The sequence below is a fragment of the Hemiscyllium ocellatum genome, chromosome 34 (assembly GCF_020745735.1).
Source record: "Hemiscyllium ocellatum isolate sHemOce1 chromosome 34, sHemOce1.pat.X.cur, whole genome shotgun sequence".
Taxonomy (NCBI): domain Eukaryota; kingdom Metazoa; phylum Chordata; class Chondrichthyes; order Orectolobiformes; family Hemiscylliidae; genus Hemiscyllium; species Hemiscyllium ocellatum.
In genome coordinates this window covers 36,458,701-36,477,818 of record NC_083434.1, presented here as the reverse complement: position 1 = coordinate 36,477,818, position 19,118 = coordinate 36,458,701, and the positions used below count along the sequence as shown (strand labels likewise).

The window sequence follows — 19,118 nt, the reverse complement described above, 5'->3', positions numbered from 1 at the left end:
GAGGGCAGATCACAGTCAACCATATTGCTTTGGGTCTGGAGTCACGTGGAGGCCAGACTGAATAAGAGTGGCAGATTCCCTTCCCTAAAGGGCAACTTGCTGGTGGTAATGGCAACAGTGATTTTGAGTCTGGCTTTCAATCCCAGAATTATTTATTGTATTGAAATTCCTACAAAAGCGATGATGGCATTTGAGCACTGGTCCCCAGAGCATTAGACTCTGGGTAATTAGAATATGAATAACTGACCCATTCAGGGTGATTAGGGATGGATAACAAATACTGGCCTGGCCGAGAGGCTTGTGGAGGTGATGACCCCACGGTATTAACACTGTACTGTTCATTCAAGAGGCCCTGGGATTGCTTTGGCCACCTGGGTTCAAATTCAATTTCAATCAAAAACTAATTTGGAACTATGAGTCTAACAATGATTGTCGGAAAAACCCTTCTGGTTCATGACTGTCTGTCAGGGAGGGAAAATCTGCCATCCTCACTTGGTCTGGCTTACACGTGACTCCAGACCCACAGCCATGTGGGTGACTCTTAACTGCTCTCTGGGAAATTAGGTACAGGCAATAGATGCAGGCTTTTCCAGTGAAACCCACATGTAATGAATAAAACAAAAATCCCAGGAAAGAAAAACAAAATTACACAGTGACATCAGTAACGTCTCCAACTGCAGAGAGAACCAGTAATTGGTCTGAATCTCTAACTCACTTCCTCTCTCATTAAATGCGCATTAACTGTGGGTGTGTATATTGTGGATTATCATATTAAATGCAGATGCTGTCTGACCTGCTTTGGTTCCAGTATTTTCAGTTTTTACATCAGATTTTGTCTCCACTCCTTCACGGTGTCTAAGTGTCATTAGGAATCGGTGTGGTGCACTCACGGAGTTGTTAGGGAAGGGTTTTGACCCAGCGACAATGAAGGAGCAGTGTTAGAAAGTGTAATCTTGTGGGGCACTGGGGTCTTGCCCACCACCTGTAGAATGAGTGAGGGACCCCCACTCGGACTCCTTTCAGAGGGCCCACCAAATCAGGCCATGTCAAGGCAACTGGCAGGCTGTAGCCAGGAACCAAGGCCTCAGAAGGTTGGCTGCTCCTCCGCTCAGCAGCGCCACTGAACCCCCTCTCCTTGGTGACTGTGCAGGACCCAGGTACTTACAAGGGGAGTTCCAGCCACTCCATGCCCCCGATACCCAGTCCTTTGATCAGGTATTGATTGTCTTTGATTGAGGCCCCTGCCCAGCCGATATATGAAGTGACCCACACAGTTTGACCGTCCGGCAATCTGCATGGCAACGGATTCATTCACAGCGGAGTTAATCCCAATGACAACGAGGCTTTCTACTGATTCCTCATTGGCCTCTTCTGGGTCTTAATCGCTGGTGGGGTGGGCAAATTAACTCTCAAACCATAGAAAGTAGGAGAAGGGGTAGGCCATTCGGCCCTTCGAACCATTCAGTATGATCATTGCTGATTCTCTCTCTCGATGTCATATTCTTGCTTACTCCTCATATCCTTGAATTCTAAACATTCAACTACCTCGTCTTTGACTAGGCCTCCACAGCCTTCTGGGAGAGAATTCAGAAAAGCACTTTCACCCCCTCTCTGCTTCCCCACCCCCCACCCTTTTCACTGCCAATCACCACCTCCCTGAGGATATTTCAAAGGAGCAGAACTCTTATAAAGGGTCTCAAACCCACTGCTGAAAACTGTAAAAGGGCTGAGCACCCACTCCCTTCAGTGAGGGAACGATCGCTGGATATGTGTAAAGTTACAATTGAATTACCTCCATTTTCTGTTTGAGTTTTGGACTCGATCTCAGCATCATCATCTTCTTGAATTCTGCTTTCATCAACCAATCCTGTCAGTGTAGCTTGAGATGTCTGACCCAGGTCTCCTTTCTCTTCAGATCCATTGTCCCCCACTGTAAAACAAGATTGGAAAAAAAGACATTAAGTACTGACTGGATTGGGTAGGAAGGGTAAGGTGATAAAAGCTGAATGTAAAACTGTAAAGATGGAACGATAAAGAGAGAGAGAGAGAGAGAGAGAGAGAGACGGCTCTGTGCTCACAGGGATTCCTAGAGCAAATCAGATTTACAAAGCTGTTAGATGGTGGTGACACCCTGTGATGGACTGATGCTCTCCAAATGTCGGGAATAACAATCCCAATATAGATACAGGCACTGGTTACAAACATGCTGCTAGCCTTCTCAAAGTGCAAACTGATCCAGTCTCCTGCACAGATTCCATTTAGACTCTGCAACACAAAATAAGCCAACCATCAGAAAGGGCTCAATTCCCTTTCTGTTTTCTCCTCCTGAGATCCCCCCTCCCCCCGCCATCACACACACCCATTGACTGAGAGAGGAAGCGTGCGATGTAACTCTCTAATATTTGTCCACTTTCTGCAAGTCCCTCTTCGAGCCACTCACCCATCTCGACTTGGAAATATATCGCTGTTCTTTCAGTGTCAAACTGCAGGAATGCCCTCCCTAACGGCATTGAGAGTCTACCTACAGCACATGGACTGCAGCGGTTCAAGAAGGCAGCTCACCCCCATTCTTTTCTGGGTCAACTGGGGACGGGCAATAAATGCTGGGCACAGCCAGCGACACCCACATCTCACAAGTGAATAGGAAGAGTTGCCCTGTCCAAGGCAATGAGCGTAGAGGGACAGAGGGGTCTGGGACTTCTTATGTACAGACTTTGGAATTTCTTCTTGGAGAGTCTTTACTTTTCGGAATATTCTTCCAGATGGAGGGAGAGTGGCACAGCCTGGGTCATGGAATCTGACTGCGGCTGAGTTGGAGAGATCTTTGACCTACAAGGGAGCTGAGGGTTATGGGACACTGAGGGTAGCCATAAAGATGGCATTAGCATTGCAACTGGCACAGTGGTTAGCACGGCAGCCTCACAGTGCCAGAGACCTGGGTTCAATTCCCACCTCGGGCAACCGTCTGTGTGGAGTTTGTACATTCTCCCCGTGACTGTGTGGGTTTCCTCAGGGTGCTCCGGTTTCCTCCCACAGTCACAAAGATGTGCAGGTCAGGTGAATTGGCCATGCTAAACTGCCCGGAGTGTTGGTGAAGGGATAAATGTAGGGGAATGGGTCTGGGTGGGTTGCTCTTCGGAGGGTCGGTGTGGACTTGTTGGGCTGAAGGGCCTGTTTCCACACTAAGTAATCTAATCAAGTTAGCCACAATCCCATCCTATTTCCTACTTTCTCATGAAAGTGGCAGCCATTAAATGGTTCCTGGAGCTTCAGGGATAAAGGTATCGTGCACAACAAGGGAAGAGTCACACTGAGCCAGAACAAAGCTCTAGTTAGGCCACAACTAGGTGACTAAGTCCTAGTTATGGTCAGCTTTACTAGAATGGCTCCCGGCAGGAGAAAGTTTAGTAACAAAAGGTTATCTTGGAGAAACTGGGGTTGATCTTGGAGTAAAAAATGAGGTCTGCAGATGCTGGAGATCACAGCTGCAAATGTGTTGCTGGTCAAAGCACAGCAGGCCAGGCAGCATCTCAGGAATAGAGAATTCGACGTTTCGAGCATAAGCCCTTCATCAGATCTTGGAGCAAAGGAGTTGGAGGGGAGATTTGGTTGCGGTGTACACGATTATGTCAGGTTCAGACAAGGCAGACAAAGTAAAGCTCTTCCACCAGCTGACAGTACAAGGACAAGAAGGAACACAGATTCAAGGATGTGGCTTAGAGATACAGGGGAGGGAGGTTATGAAGAAGAACTTTGTAAAATGGCGAGGGGGGGGGGGGAAGACCTGGAATGTGGCATCTGTGAAGGTGCTGGAAATGGCAAAGGATTCCAAAATGGAAGCTGGATTCAAAACAAAAATGGACTGGAGGGAGAAGTGGAGGTAGAGGATAACTGGGACCTATTGGTCAATCAAATGCCAGCAGGGATTTAATGGGCAGAATGGCTTCCTTGTGTCATAATGGATCTATAAATACTAATTACAATCAGACCACTGTGCTCTGGTCAGCTGATTTTACTGGCTATATGCATCACTCACAGAGGGCTCTTGTGATGCAGTGATAGTGTCGCTACCTCTACACCAGGATATCAACATCCATCTGGGAGAAAGTGAGGACCACAGATGCTGGAGATCAGAGTCGAGAATGTGGTGCTGGAAAGACACAGCAGTTCAGGCAGCGTCTGAGGAGCAGGAGAATCGACGTTTCGGGCATAGCTTTTCATCAGCTTCTAGAAGAAGGGCTTATGCCTGAAACGGCGATTCTCCTGCTCTTCGGATGCAGCCTGACCTGCTGTGCCTTTCCAGCACCACACTCCTGACCACCATCCATCACTCATTTATGTGTAGTTTAATTGTTAATGAAACTCCAGACCCTGAACATCTCAAGCAGAGCATCATTCGAATGGGATGAGCCACCATTCTAATGCAACATCTTCCCATTCTTCCAGATAGCCATTGATCAACTGTCCCACTAACCAGAAATAAAACAATTCAATCCAAGGACTTTGCTGCTGAAGGAATGAAACGGAGTCGGTATCTTTGGATAAGATGGGAATCTCTACCCTGATCACTTGGGTTCTCCTCTGATGAGGACAGAACATTAAAATAAGTCCCATTTATTAATATAAGTCCTCAGTGTGGGTTAATCCTTTTCCCTATCGAGTCAGCGTAGGTGGTTACCATAGATATAGAAACCCTCCTATACTACAAATAGCTTGAGATGGAGGGATGATGTTAGATCCAAAAATCATAAGAAATAGGAACATTGGCAGGCCATTCAGCTCCTCGATTATGCTCTGCCATTTATTAAGATTGTAGCTGGTCTGAGATCCCTCATCTCCACTCTCCTGCCCTTTCCCATTAACCCTTGATTCCCTGATTGATCATGAACCACTTCACCAAAGCCACAAGGACTCTGCCCCCACATTTTCTGCGGCAAGGAATTGCAAAAATTCACAACTCCCTCAGAGAAGAAATTCCTCCTCTCGTCTGAGATTTCAAGAGAATGGGTGTCATTGGCAAGAGACAAATGGCTCAGACTCGAGGCTAGGTCAAGACCTCCACAGTGGGCCATACACTGAAACAGCCCGTTAATATCGCTGTCCGGACCAGGCTCTGTGCAGCCCCAACCCAACTCCCAGTGAGGGATAGAAGGAAAGCAGTTTTCAAGAGTCCCAGGCTTCGGAAACAATTAGGAAGACAGTCACCGAACCTGCAGTTACATAGCACCGAGCACACTCACAAAAGTAGTCTTGCTTTACAACAATGTTCTGGTTATTAAAGGGATGTCACTGCTGTCTGTCACACCTCCCTGTGTGGATAAGCTGCTTTTTTGCAATGCATATCGGGGGCCAATACACTGGAGAAAGCCCCCACTTGTTATGGATTACTACCACAGGACGTCATAATGTTCACCTCAACAGCTAGGTGGGGTGTTGGAAGATGGCTCCCTGACAGTGGAGCACTCCCTCAAGAGTTACACTGATATCCACTTCACCAAGGCTTATGATGACGGACTATATATTACCACTTGAGGCACCTTATTATTCCATCGAAAGTGGCCCGGAATTGAATTATTGGAGGTCACTGGAGCACAAAACCTTTGGTGGTGGATTTATCAATGTCAAGACAGGGAATAAGTCACAACCATTTCTCTATCCTGTAAGGAGGTGGGAAGACGGGAAGCAGAATAAAATCAAACACAGCTGATATTATTCTCAATTTAAAAAGACACATCCTTCCTACAAATAAATACAGAAAACGCTGGAAACACTCAGCTGGTCTAGCAGCATCTGTGGAGGGAGAGGTGATGACCCAGTGGTATTATCATTTGACGAGAGTCTAGATTAGAGTGGTGCTGGAAAAGCACAGCAGGTCAGGCAGTATCCGAGGAGCAGGAAAATCAGACAGCCAGGTAATGTCCTGGATTCAAATTCTGGCACAACAGTTAAAAATCTGGAGTTAAGAGTCTACTGGTGACCAAGTGTCAGAAAAACCAATCTGGTTCACTCAGCTCCTTGAGGGAAGGAGATCTGCTGACTTTACCTGTTCTGGCCTATGTGTGACTCCAAACCCACAGCAATGTGACTGACGGTTATTACCACAGAGCAGCTTTAGGGACGGGCAAAAAATGCTAGCCAAGCAGCGATGCCCTCATCCCGTGGAACAAGAATAAAAAACACAAGAGTTAATGTTTCTGGTCGAGGGCCATTCTTCAGGCCTTCTCCCTGTACTTTCCTAACAGACCCTCAGCATAGATCCCCTCACCTTCCTAGTCTGGCTGCACTGGAGTTGCATTCTGTTACGTTCTGTAGGGGTGCGAAATCGGTCTGGTCTCTCACAGCACAGCCCACGTGGTTAAAAACCAACATTATCAGCACTTTGCTAGTTACCACACTAGCTCACAGCATCACACTCACTGAAGCTAATTACAGCCTCATCAAAAACAAAAAAAGACAGATCTACAGTCTACAGCCAGTTAAAAAAAAACAGACAAGCTGACAAATTATGCAGCCAATTCAACTCAAGAAAAGATTCTGGGTCGAGTGTTTCCGACACATCTTAGAGTCACTTCTGAGAATCTGATCAGCTGTCTCCAACAGGACTCAGTCCTACCTCTTGTGTAATTGGTTATTTCCAGTGCGTACAAATCAGAATCCTGCTAAAAAGCCACCAAGGTACAATGTTCCTTTACTATACAAGGGGACGGAGGGGATGGCACACTCACTCTGATGAGAATAACAAACTCATCCTGTTAAACCTCACTGTCAGGACAAAAGGTTTCAGTCCAAAACATTAACGTGCCTGCTCCTTGGACGTTCCCTGACCTGCTGGGATCTTCCAGCTTCACATCTATTAGACCATAAAACATAGGAGCAGAAATTAGGCCATTCAGCCCATCTGACTCTGCTCTGCCATTCAATCATGGCTGATAATTTTCTCAACTCCATTCTCCAGCTTTCTCCCCATAACCCTTCATCCCCTTGATACTCAGGAACCTATCTATCACAGTCGATTGACTCTGACTTCCAGCATCTGTCTCCTTCTCTACTACTGGCCAAAAATGTACAAGAATATGACACAAAAGAGCAAAAAGCAGGCCATTCTGTCCATTGAGTCTACTCCGCTATTCAATGAGATCGTGCTGATCTATAAGTCTTCAACATCGTTTTCCTGCCTTATCCCGGCAAATCTGTTTATCCCAAGCCTTGAATGTACATAATGACCCGACCTTTATGCTAAAGAATTCCACAGATTGACTAAACACTGAGAGACTGTCTCATTTTCAATGGGCAATTCCTTACTCAGATGATAGCCCATGGACCTTGACTCTCCCACAAGGGAGAAACAACCCGTCAGCATCTAACCCCATGTCAAGCCCTTTAAGAAGCTTACATTTCAATGCAGGCGCCTCTCAGTTTACCGAGTGCAGGCTGATCTTACTCAATCTCTCCTCAGAAGAAAAGCCCTCCATCCCTGGAATCAGCTGAGCAAATCTCCTCTGGATTGTCTCCAATGCCAGCCCATCTTTCCTTACATAAGGGGATCAAAACTGTTCACATTATTTCACTGTGATCTGACGAGTGCCTTGTATAGTCTCAGCAATTCCTGCCTGTGTTTAGACTGCATTCCCTTTGACACAAAGGCCATTCCCCTAACCTGTTACCCGCTAAACTGGGCCACCAGCCTTTGGTGACTTAGATACAAGAACCCCCAAATCCCTCTGTTCTGCAACCTTCTGCAGTATCTCTCCATTTGGACGGTATTCAGCTCCTCCATTCTTCTTGCCAAAGCACATAAGCTTTGTCGAAGCTCCCTATGTCCTTATATGGTATGATCTGCCTGTACTGCTCACACAACAAAAAGTTTCACTGTACTTAGGTACATATCGCAACAATAAATCAAAGCTTCTTACATTTTTCATCTGTCAAACCTTTGCTCACTAACATAACTTGTTTCTATTTCTCTGCAGATTCACCACCATTTGCCATCTCACCTATTTCCATGTCATTCACAAACCTTTAGCTATAAAACATTCGCTTTCCTCATCCATGTCATTCATATATATTGTGAATAATTCAGGCCCCAGCACTGATCCCTGTGCTACTCCACCAGTTACAGGTTGTTCTCCTGAAAATGCTGACCACCGTGCATGATGAGGAATCTTTCAGGGGACTGGAGAGAGCTGGAATTCTGCTGGACTCAATGATCCCACCGTTCCAGATTCCCTGATTAAACAAGCAGTGAAGAGCAACAGGAATGCACCTCTGGCAAATAACCACTTGAAATACTTCTGAATAATTTTTTTTAAATATCCAAGACCTTGCTCGAGGACACAAGTTCCTGTCTTATTGTCACGTGATAATCTCAGTCACAGAGATAAGGTTATACTCTTCTCCTTAGACAATCCTTCAGGATGGAGGAGAATTTGTTTCCACAGCAGCGTGATGGGTTTCGAGATGGTGGGTATGTTCAAGCTGTGGTCTGCACTCTCCACCACATACAAATCAAGGGTTTTGGTAGATGAGATTTTAAAAGCTTGCGTACTAACTCCAAATACTCATCCACCTCTGCACTTCTCTGACCAAACCCCTCGGTGCATTCATTCCAACACTTTGCTGGAGGAATCCTCACCACTTTGGTCAGTACCAGCCTGGGACCTCCATGGGTCAGTCTGAATCTTCAGCCTTGCTTTGAAGACAGCGTTCCTCCTGGGAGTCTCCCCCTGTGACCACGTCTTGAGCATTAAACATCGACAGAGAAAAGTTGCCTTAACGGGAGGGACAGTCATCCGGTAACGATCTGGAATTGCCCTCAAAGGATTCCAGGTTGAATTCACAATGCACGGGATCGCGAACAGGAGGAAGAAAACTGCAGGTCTGAAAATGTTAAAAGTGGTCCATGTCGCACAATCACAAACTTGAAAACAGTCTCTTTCCAAGTGTGGCCCCACCCTTTCAACTCCAGTGCAGAGAGAGCTGCGTTTGGTGTAGACTGATGATGAGAGTGTGCCTGTCTTGACACTGGCTTTGTCAGTGTTTTCCTGCTTGTTAAAACAGGTCCAAACTTCCTGCTGTGAATTCACTCAGAAAGTTGAATTCTTTTGTGTGCGCGCAGCTCTGACAGAAAGGATGCTTTCAGAGCACATGTATTTTTTTTAAAAAGCACAGCATAACTGCTTTTCAAAAGGAGGTGCCTGATAAGATAACTCTTAAACCAATTGTCTCTGAATGCTCGAATCTCTTATCTTCAACACAATTACCAGACATGTGCCCATTAACAAGTCTTTGCAAAAGAAAATGGAACAGATCTCATCACAGTGAGATGACAGACGTACAGACTGCTGAAGTAATACTCCACAGAGCAGATAGCTCACCTTGTTTGAAGAGTTACCCTTCATGTGATTAAAATGGGAGTGCAGCCTTCACATATTAATGCTTGGTGTTTTGATAGGCAAGTGATGTACAGGAAAAGGCTGGATAAATGCAGCCTGGTCTGCTGCTGATCTTGCTGAATCCCTGAGTAGATGCTCACCCCCTCCATCTAACTGTCTTGCTTCAGATGGAGGTGATTAGTTTTGTGGGAATTCTTGGAGCCTCTCCCAGCCCTTTAGGTGAGGGAGGTTAGCGAGGCTGTGTCTGCTGCCCATTATCAGCAGCAGCTAGATCCAGAGCTAACATCTTGACATTAGTACTACCCAGACTCCACCCCCACTTCCCAAAAAAAACCCAGATCAAGTCCAAACAGTAAACAGAATTCTGTCTGAATCAGTTTATCTTTTGATTTTCAAGAAAGCACCTTTAAAACGGCCCCACCTAGACTACGTTAACCTCCTAACCCAGTCCGCACTGGCTTTCTGAATTCACTCTAACAAAAAGAAAGTTTCAGAAACACATCAGCGGGGAATGAGTAGTTTCGAGGCATTTAAAGAGAAGCTGGGTGGGCAATTAAGGGAGAAGCAAATAGACCGTCGTGATGGTACATTGAAATAAGACCAGGAGATGTAGGAGCAGGACTAGGCCAGAGAGTCTGCTCCACCACTTAATGGGATTGTGGCTGAAATGACAACCCTCACTCCAGGTTCCTGCCTTTCCCCTATCACCTATTATTCCCTGACTGCTTAAAAATCTGTCTCTCTCAGCCTTGAACATAGTTCATGACCCAGCCTCAACAGCCCTCTGCTGTTAAATATATTCCACTTTCATTACTCCCAGAGGAAAATAAGGAGTAGAAACACCAGCATGGACTGGTTGGGCTGAATGGCCTGCTTCTTGGTGGCAGGACAGTGGCTCAGTGGTCAGCACTGCTGCCTCACAGTGCCAGGACCAGGGTTCGATTCCAGCCTTGGACGACTGGCTGCGTGGGGTTTGCACATTCTCCCTGTACATGTGTGGGTTTCCTCCCACAGTCCAAAGATGTGCACATTCGGAGGATTGGCCATGGGAAATTGCCCCGTGGTGTCAAGGCATATGCAGGCTAAGTGGATAAGGCACGGGAAATGCAGGGCTCCAGGGATGGGGTTGAGACTGGGTAGGATGCTGTTTGGAGGGTCAGTGTGTACTCAATGGCCTGTTTCGGCACTGTAGGGTTTCCATATAACCTGACGTAAATAATCTGGCTCCTGACTGTCAGAAAAGATGCAAAAGTCTTTCACTCAGTAAAAGCACAGGAAGGTCCTGTGAAGCGAAACATCACGTGTCATTTACTAAGGAGGTCATTTTCCTGCTGGAGTGTAACACAGAAAGAGAAGAGAACAAAATAACAGCACTAAAGATTTAAACTTACGACTAAATAATATCAACAATTACGAGTTGGTGTCATATGACAAGTCAGAATGGCACAGGAGGAGGCCATTTGGCCCATCAACATCCAGTTCTATGGAGCAACACAATCAGCTCCATTCACCCTCTCCATCTCCCCAACCCTGCAAACGTATTTCCCTCAAGTGTCCACCCAATTTCATTTTGAAATTGTCAATTACCTCTGCGTCCACCACCCTCCAGATCACAGGGAATTACCACATGCTGTGTAAAACAGTTCATCCTCCTAATCCTACACATCCTTTCCCCAAAATCTTAAAATCAGCAATCCCTCTCATCTCGTTATCTTCAACAAGTAGGAATTGCTTCTCTTTGCCTCATCGCAACCTGTTTTAATGTTGTCCATGTCGATCAAATCTCCCCTCAGTATAAATGCCATTATTCTGCTTCGAAAGTGTTTAACCTCATCTATCCCTTTATGATCACAGTCAAAGTCGGTACATGCTGAAGGTCAAACACAATAAAAATAGTTTAAAGTGCACCTCGAGATTATATACATCTTCTTTGCAGCCGTAACGTTGTATTCCTCTCTGGATTCTATCACCCTTTGATCTTTGGATGGTATGATCTGCCTGTAGCTCAGGCAAAACAATATTTTTTATTATATCTAGGTACAAGTGACAATAATAATTCAAATTTTAAAAAATTGCAATCTCGCTTTTCTCCCTTTTTTTTGAATACATTTTTCAAAAAACTATCGGCTGGTGTTTTATGGATGAGTAAAGTGGGGCATTTTTTATTATATCAAAACTATTGCCCATCACACGTGCTTCCTGTTGTAGTTCTGCCATCTCATGCATTGCTGTCACGCCTGGTCTATCACATTTCCCTTGTTTATTCAACTTGCATCTCAGAACGGTTTTGCACCCTGTTCTAAGGGTGATGGTGCTCCACGTCCTAGCGTCAAACATCTGACTCTAGCTCGTCAGATCCCAGAGGTTCGTCCGAGCTATTCCGAAAACGGAAGGTGCTGGAGAAACTCAGTGGGGTCTGGCAGCAACCGTAACGGCAATAGGATTAGCATCGAGTCCACAATGATTCTTCTTCACTTCTGAAGAGCCGTATTGACTCAAAACCTTTCCACCAGCATATTACCAGAGTCGTGGGGTTTCTCAAACACTGTGTTTTTATTTCAGATCCCCAGTACTTTGCTTTTACTTAAATACTTCTTATCTCTTCCATCCATTACTGCCCCACCCTCAAACAACAGACGGAAGACATGAAGGAGACTGTTGAAAGTTTAACAGAAAAGAGAAGCACACAGAAAGGGAAAGAACAAAAGCAAGGAACACACACCAGGATGTGATTTACTTGCTGTAACATGAGGGTGTCAGGCATTGGTGGGGAAGACATATTTTGCAATATATTGCCACTGTAGTCCCAGAGGAGCACAGGGCTACTCTCTCAGTAGAGAAACAGAACTGACAGTGGTTTAACCTGAGGGTCACCGTGCCTCAGGTGAGGGGAAGAGGTTGAGAAGGAGGGTCCTTCATGATAACCCCAGCCAGGGCGGGAATTGAAGCCACACTGTTGGCGTCACAAAGCAGCCAGCCAGCCAAATGAGTTAGCCCAGCTTTTCTCTCAACAAGCCTTGCTCAAATATCACCCTTTGTGAAAATGTATCTAATGGTGCTTTGGAACAAACCACTGAAGTGCCCTGGATCAGTTTATCACGTTGAAGATGCTATGTAAAGACAACTTCTTGTTGCAGCCACAAAGTCTGGTGATTTCAGTAGATTAGAGCCCAGTCAATAGACTTTTCATTGTTGCTATAGCATTGGGCAGATTGCTCCACACTTCGAGTTGCAAATCACAAATGCACATTCGAAATGTTTAAGACTGGCATCTATAAGAAAGTGAGATGTCTGGGGCGTAAGTGCACACATGCAAGTGTGTGCATCTTTTAACATATTACTTAAATTGTCTAACACGTACACAGACACTCTCCAGACTCAAGCTGCAAATGTAAAGTTTTCTTAAAACACTGGGGATCTTACAAGACACAGTAACCAGCAGCACATTCCAATCCACGAAGTTCCCAGACACAATCCAATTAAACTCTTAAATGTACCTGGACCTGCATCTATGTAACAACTAAACCTGCAAGCCCCAGTGCAGAGTTTCCCAATGATCAGAGTACACAGGCCACAAGGTTCACTACTATTCACTCAACACACCTGCAAAACTTGAAAAATCCATGTCCCATTCATTTGCACAGATGTCAAACTGCAGACAGGGTGTTCCAATTTGCTAAACCAGAAAAGAAAGCCTTGCATTTATACGGCACCTTTCACAGTGTCAGAATACCCTGAAGCAGTTTACAGACAATCAAACCATTCTGTTTTACTCTTTCATGGAATGTCGCTATCACTGGCCAGGCCTGAATCAACACATTGCTGTGGGTCTGGAGTCACATGTAGGCCAGACCAGGTGAGAATGGCAGATTTCCTTCACTAAAGGACATTAGTGAACGATTAGTAATAAACCCCTTTGACTGTTGGGACATCAGCACGTTAATGTCCTTAAGTGAAGGAAATCTGCCATTCTAACCTGGTCTGGCCTACATGTGACTCCAGACCCACAGCAGCCAGTAATGAAATGCCCTGCCCATGGAATGCACAGAAGGTCTTCTCCATGTTGTCGAATCTGTCCAAGGCCTCACCCTTCCATATCCTGTCATACACCATTCCTTATCGCAGCCAAGTCACCCCTCACCATCAATATCCGCCACCCTACCAAGCCTCTGAGATATCAGAGCTCCTCTAAACTCTGGGCTCTGGAGCATCCCTGACCACAATTGGGCTCGGACGTTGTGAAATTCCCTCCCCATACCTCCCCAACTTAGGAATCAGTTTAGCTCCATTGGGTGGATTGTCGGTTTGCAGAGCAGTGTGATGCCAATAGCATGCGCTCAATTCCCATCACTAGTTTGAGGTTACCATGAAGGAGTCTCCTTCTCAACCTCTCCTCCCCATCTGAGGTCTGGTGGCCATCTGGTTAAATCACCCTCAGTCACTTCTCTCTAATGAGAGAGCAGTCCCTATGTTTTGGTAATACTATGGCAACACAACAACCCCCTCAACCTTGCTTTCCTCCTTCAAGACACTCCTTAAAACCCAGATCTCGGGACAAGCAGGTGGGCACCTTACATAATGTGTGGCTTGGTGACATGATCTGATTTTACAATGCTCCCATGAAGTGTCGCGAGGGCCGTACAAATAGGGGTTGTTGTTATCGACTTTAGTTCGCTTCATAACATTCCAGTGAAATCTTGACAAAGCTAAAGGTGCTACGTAAATACAAGTTGTTGTCGTGTGTGTTTCTGGGCAGTGTTCAAAGCCGATATAGGCAGATTTTTAATCCACAAGGGAATCGAGGGTAATGGGGAAAAGGCCAGGAAAGTGGGAGTTGAGAATTTTCACTTCAGCCATGACCTCAGCTAGTTCAATATATCGTTTTAATTCCATAACACTGTGATATTTTGCTATAAATTCTGTGTCTTATGATCCTGCCCTACTAGTTACCTGATGAAGGAGCAGCGCTCTGAAAGCTAGTACTCCCAAAGCTAGTACTGTTGGCTATAATCTAGCGTTGTGTTAAGTTAAAATTCACACAACACCAGGTTATAATCCAACAAGTTTATTTGGAAGTACTGTGTTGTGTGATTTTAAACTTTGCCCACCCTATCCCAAAACCAGCTCCTCCACATCATAATCTCAGTGAACAGCAGAGCACACTCAATGGGCTGAATGGCCTACTCTCACTCCAATTCCTTATGGTCCTATGGGCTCAGCTTTGCTGTATGAACACAGATAGCGGCTGCGAGGAGGTGAGCCCGAAAAGGAGTTGGGTGGGAGGGGGTTCACACATACTAGGCCTGACCTCAATCTCACTGGGGAGTCGCTAACTATAGAAAGCAGGTGGTGGCAATGGAGCAGGAGATGGTGGGTTAGACCAACCAACCAACCTCTTCCCCCTCTCAACTCTACGTCACCACAAACAAGCCAAGCTGCTGAAAAACCCCTTTGACTGTTGGGACATCAACACACTCCAGCACCCCCAGAACGCAGAGACCCCCACCCCAGGGCTCAGTCGTGCACATTTGATGAGGTGGGATTTGTGGAATGGACTTACTCAGGGACTCCTTTCAGCCCAAGAGGACTCCAGTCTGAGAGAGCCACCATGGCAGAGGCACAGCTGGAGGAGGTTATGTTTAGAACATGGGCTGTTAACACAGTCTACCACTGACAACAGATGGTGTCAACTGATAAAGAGGGAACTGCTTCTCCAAAACTGAACTGATGGCTCTCTGGTTAAGAACTGATTATGTTCCAAGCCACTTACACCTCTGCCAGCAGAGGCCCACAAAACATTCAAGTGACAATTCACGTCTTTATTGCAACAGAGCTGAAAATGTGTTGCTGGAAAAGCGCAGCAGGTCAGGTAGCATCCAAGGAACAGGAGATTCGACGTTTCGGGCATAAGCCCTTCTTCCTGAAGAAGGGCTCATGCCCAAAACGCTGAATCTCCTGTTCCTTGGATGCTGCCTGACCTGCTGCGCTTTTCCAGCAACACATTTTAAGCTCTGATCGCCAGCATCTGCAGACCTCACTTTCTCCTCCTTTGTTGCAACTGAACTCATTTGCCAAACTACCCCTATTTCATCCCCACTAATCACACACAAAGGCCAAGCCCAAAAAGCACTCCCCCCATCCTCATCCATTCCATTCCTCTCAGAACCCTGACAACCCCTCGCCCCACCCAGGAGGCCATTTCACCCATTGTGTCTGTGCTAACCCTCCTCACTCAGCGCCAACCTCCCACCTTCTCCATGCACAGTTTTCCTTTCTTAGATTACAATCTCACTGCCTTTTGATCGGTTCCTCCACCACACCTTTAAAAACTCACTTTGCAGAAAAGGCTTTTTCATCCAGTGGTTTTTGCTTCTTTTACGAATTATTTCAAAGCGGGTTCTGGATCAGTTTATGAGTGGGAACAGTTCCTCTCTCTCTCTGTTGAGGTCCTGCTTGTGATTTTGAACACCTCAATCTGATCCCCTCTCAGTCTTCTCCTCACTAAGTCAAACACTCCCATCCTGTTCAATCCATTTGCAAAACTCATCCCTGAAATCATTCTCAGGAATCTGTTCTGCTCTTGCTCCAATTCCCTCACATCCTCCCTACAGTTCAACTCCAAGAACTGTACACAATACTCCAGCTCAGACTCAATGTAAGTTCAACTAAACCTCCTTGCTCCATACAGGCAGGAGGCTGGAAGAACACAGCAGGCCAGGCAGCATCTGGAAGTGGAGAAGTCGATGTTTCGGGTCTAACCCTTCCTCAGGTCTCTAAGCCATCTTTAAGCCCTGGTTTATACTGTCTGCTTTGTTAACCTCATTCTCGACGTGTCTTGACACCATTAATGACACAAAATCTGGTTCACCCACATCCTTTAGGGAAGGAAACTGCCATCCTTACTCGGTCTGGCCTACATGTGACTCCAGGCCCACAGTAATGTGGTTAGGCCTTAACTGCCCCCTGGGCAATTAGGGATGGGCAATAAATGCTGGTCTAGCCAGCAACGCCTTCATGAACATGAAACAAAACCTAGGGTGACCAGATAAGAAGTTTATAAAATTATAACAAGCATCTAGATAGCGAGAGACTTTTGCCCTGGGTGGAAATGTCAAATACCAAGGGGCACGGAGATTAAGGTGAGGGAAGAAAAGTTTAAAGGAGATGTGTGAGGAAAGTTTTTTTTAAACACTGAGGATGGTATGTGCTGGAATGTGCTGCCAACGGAGATTCCAGGAATAGGTACAATAGCAACATTTAACACGCATTTAGACAGACATGAACAGGCAGTGGATAGAGGGATATGGACCATGTGCCGGCAGATGGGATTAATTTAGAGTGGCATCAAGGTCGGGCACAGACATAGTGGGCTGAAGGGCCTGTTCCTGTGCTGTAATGTTCTCTGTAAAACATCATCCAACTTCCAGACAGTCTAACAAGTTAATTCATAAAGAGCATTAAGTGATTCCTCATCTCTCCAGTGTAGATCCTTTCTGGATTCTCATCTTAAGCTATCGGGACTCACTCAAGATTGTAATAATGTGTTCTCTCGTATAATTGGATCAGACAAAGAAAGACAAGTGGAACTTCACAGAAAATAAGGGCAAGAACAATCTGTTTGGGTTGAATGGCCAGTTTCTGTCATACACTATACATCAAGTTACATCTAATGTGGTTGAGAGCTAAGGTAAATGGAAACATTTACGGCAATTAGTCATAGAGTCATCGAGATGTACAGCATGGAAACAGACTCTTCAGTCCAACTCGTTCATGCTGCCCAGATATCCTATATTAATCTCGTGCCAGTTGCCAGCACTTGGCCCATATCCCTCTAAACTCTTGCTAATCATATACCTATCCAGATGCCTTTTAAATGTTGTAATTGTCCCAGCCTCCACCACATCCTCTGGCAGCTGATTCCATACAGACTTTTTATTCATTCATGGGAGTGAGCGTTGCTGGCTTATTGTCCATAACTAATTGTCCAGAGAGCAGTTAAGAGTCAACCACATTACTATGGGTCTGGAGTTACATGTAGGCCAGACCAGGTAAAGAATGCAGCATGGTGGCTCAGTGATTAGCACTGCTGCCTCACAGCACCAGGGACTCGGGTGCGATTCCACCCTCGAGTGACAGCTTGTGTGGAGTTTGCACATTCTTCCTGTGTCTGCGCAGATTTCCTCCCACAGTCCAAAGGTTAGATGGATTGGTTATGCTAAATTGCCCTAGTGTCCCGGGGTGAGCAGGCTAGGTGGGTTATCCATGGGAAATGCAGGGTTACAGGGATAGGGTAATGGGATGGGTCTGGGTGGGATGCTCTTCAGACAGTCAGCGTGGACTCAATGGGCTGAATGGCTTGTTTCCACACTGTGGGGTTTCCAAGATCCTATGATCTGCTCCCCAAAGGATATTAGTAAACTAGGTGGGTTTTACAACAAGTAACAATGGCTTCATGATTACCATTAGGACTTATTTCCAGACTTTTATCAAATTCAATAAAACCCAGGTCCCCGGAACATTAAACAAATCTTGGAGTTTCTACTCCAGTGACAATGTCACTCGGCCATCATCTCACTTGCATTAGACAAACATACAATACAAACAACAGGAGGAACGTCTCCACACAGCGAGTGGTTTCGATTTTAAATGGCTGCTCAAGAGACTGAGGTGAAAGCAGGTTTCGTCAAGGCTCTCAAGGAACAACTGGGATTATTTTAAGATTAGATTACTTACAGTGTGGAAACAGGCCCTTCAGCCCAACAAGTCCACACCGACCCGCCGAAGCACAACCCACCCATACCCCCTACATTTACCCCTTACCTAACACTACGGGCAATTTAGCATGGCCAATTCACCTGACCCGCACATCTTTGGATTGGGGGAGGAAACCGGAGCACCCGGAGGAAACCCACGCAGACACGGGGAGAACGTGCAAACTCCACACAGTCAGTCGCCCGAGTCGGGAATTGAACCCGGGTCTCAGACGCTATGAGACAGCAGTGCTAACCACTGTGCCACCGTGCCGCCCACAAAGAACGGGAACACGAAGGGAGAAGTTTGGGGGAAGCAGTCCTGGGTTCCGGACACATTTGCAGATCCAGCGCAGGAACAATGGACCAAATGGACACCTTTGGTGCGGTAACCATTGAGAGGTTCTGCAAACAGTGCAGAACAATGGCGCTCAGTGGTTAGCATTGCTGTCTCACAGCACCAGGGACCCGGGTTCGACTCCCACCTCAGGCGACTGTCTGCGTGGAGTTTGCACATTCTCCCCGTGTCTGTGTGGGTTTCCTCTGGGTGTTCCGGTTTCCTCCCACAGTCCAAAGATGTGCAGATCAGGGTGAATTGGCCATGGTAAAATGCCCACAGTGCCAGGTGCATTAGTCAGGCATAAATATAGAGTAGGGGAATGGGTCGGGGTGGGTTGCTCTTCGGAGAGTTGGTGAAGACTTGTTGGGCCAAAGGACCTGTTTCCATACTGTAGGGAATCTAATCTAACGTTCTGAGATTCCAGGTTCAAATGTGCCACTAAAGATGGTGGGATTTGAATTCAATGAAAAAAATCTGGTAAAAACAACCGACTAATGACCATGAGACCATCATCAATTGTCAGAAAAATCCCATCCGGTTCACTGATGTCCTTCAGGGAAGGAAATCTGCCATCCTTACCTAGCGTGGCCTACATCAGATGTGACTGACTCGTAACTGCCCGCTGGGCAATTAGTG

At 46.1% G+C, this 19,118-nt stretch overlaps 1 protein-coding gene across 5 annotated transcripts in view; it reads right to left on the bottom strand.

The window, feature by feature from the left end:
- rreb1a (ras responsive element binding protein 1a) overlaps nt 1–19,118 on the bottom strand; it is a 226,421-nt gene that overhangs the window by 105,532 nt on the left and 101,771 nt on the right. For 3 of the 5 annotated variants that reach the window (XM_060850144.1, XM_060850149.1, XM_060850145.1), the window contains exons 1-2: nt 8,633–8,993; nt 1,793–1,930 (exon numbers count right to left, since the gene is read on the bottom strand). In XM_060850144.1, the coding sequence (XP_060706127.1) occupies nt 1,793–1,930; nt 8,633–8,789 (295 nt within the window). In that variant the 5' untranslated portion in view covers nt 8,790–8,993. Of the gene's footprint in view, nt 1–1,792; nt 1,931–8,632; nt 8,994–12,995; nt 13,051–19,118 lie in introns of those variants that run through there. The other 2 variants (XM_060850148.1, XM_060850146.1) reach the window with 2 other exon arrangements.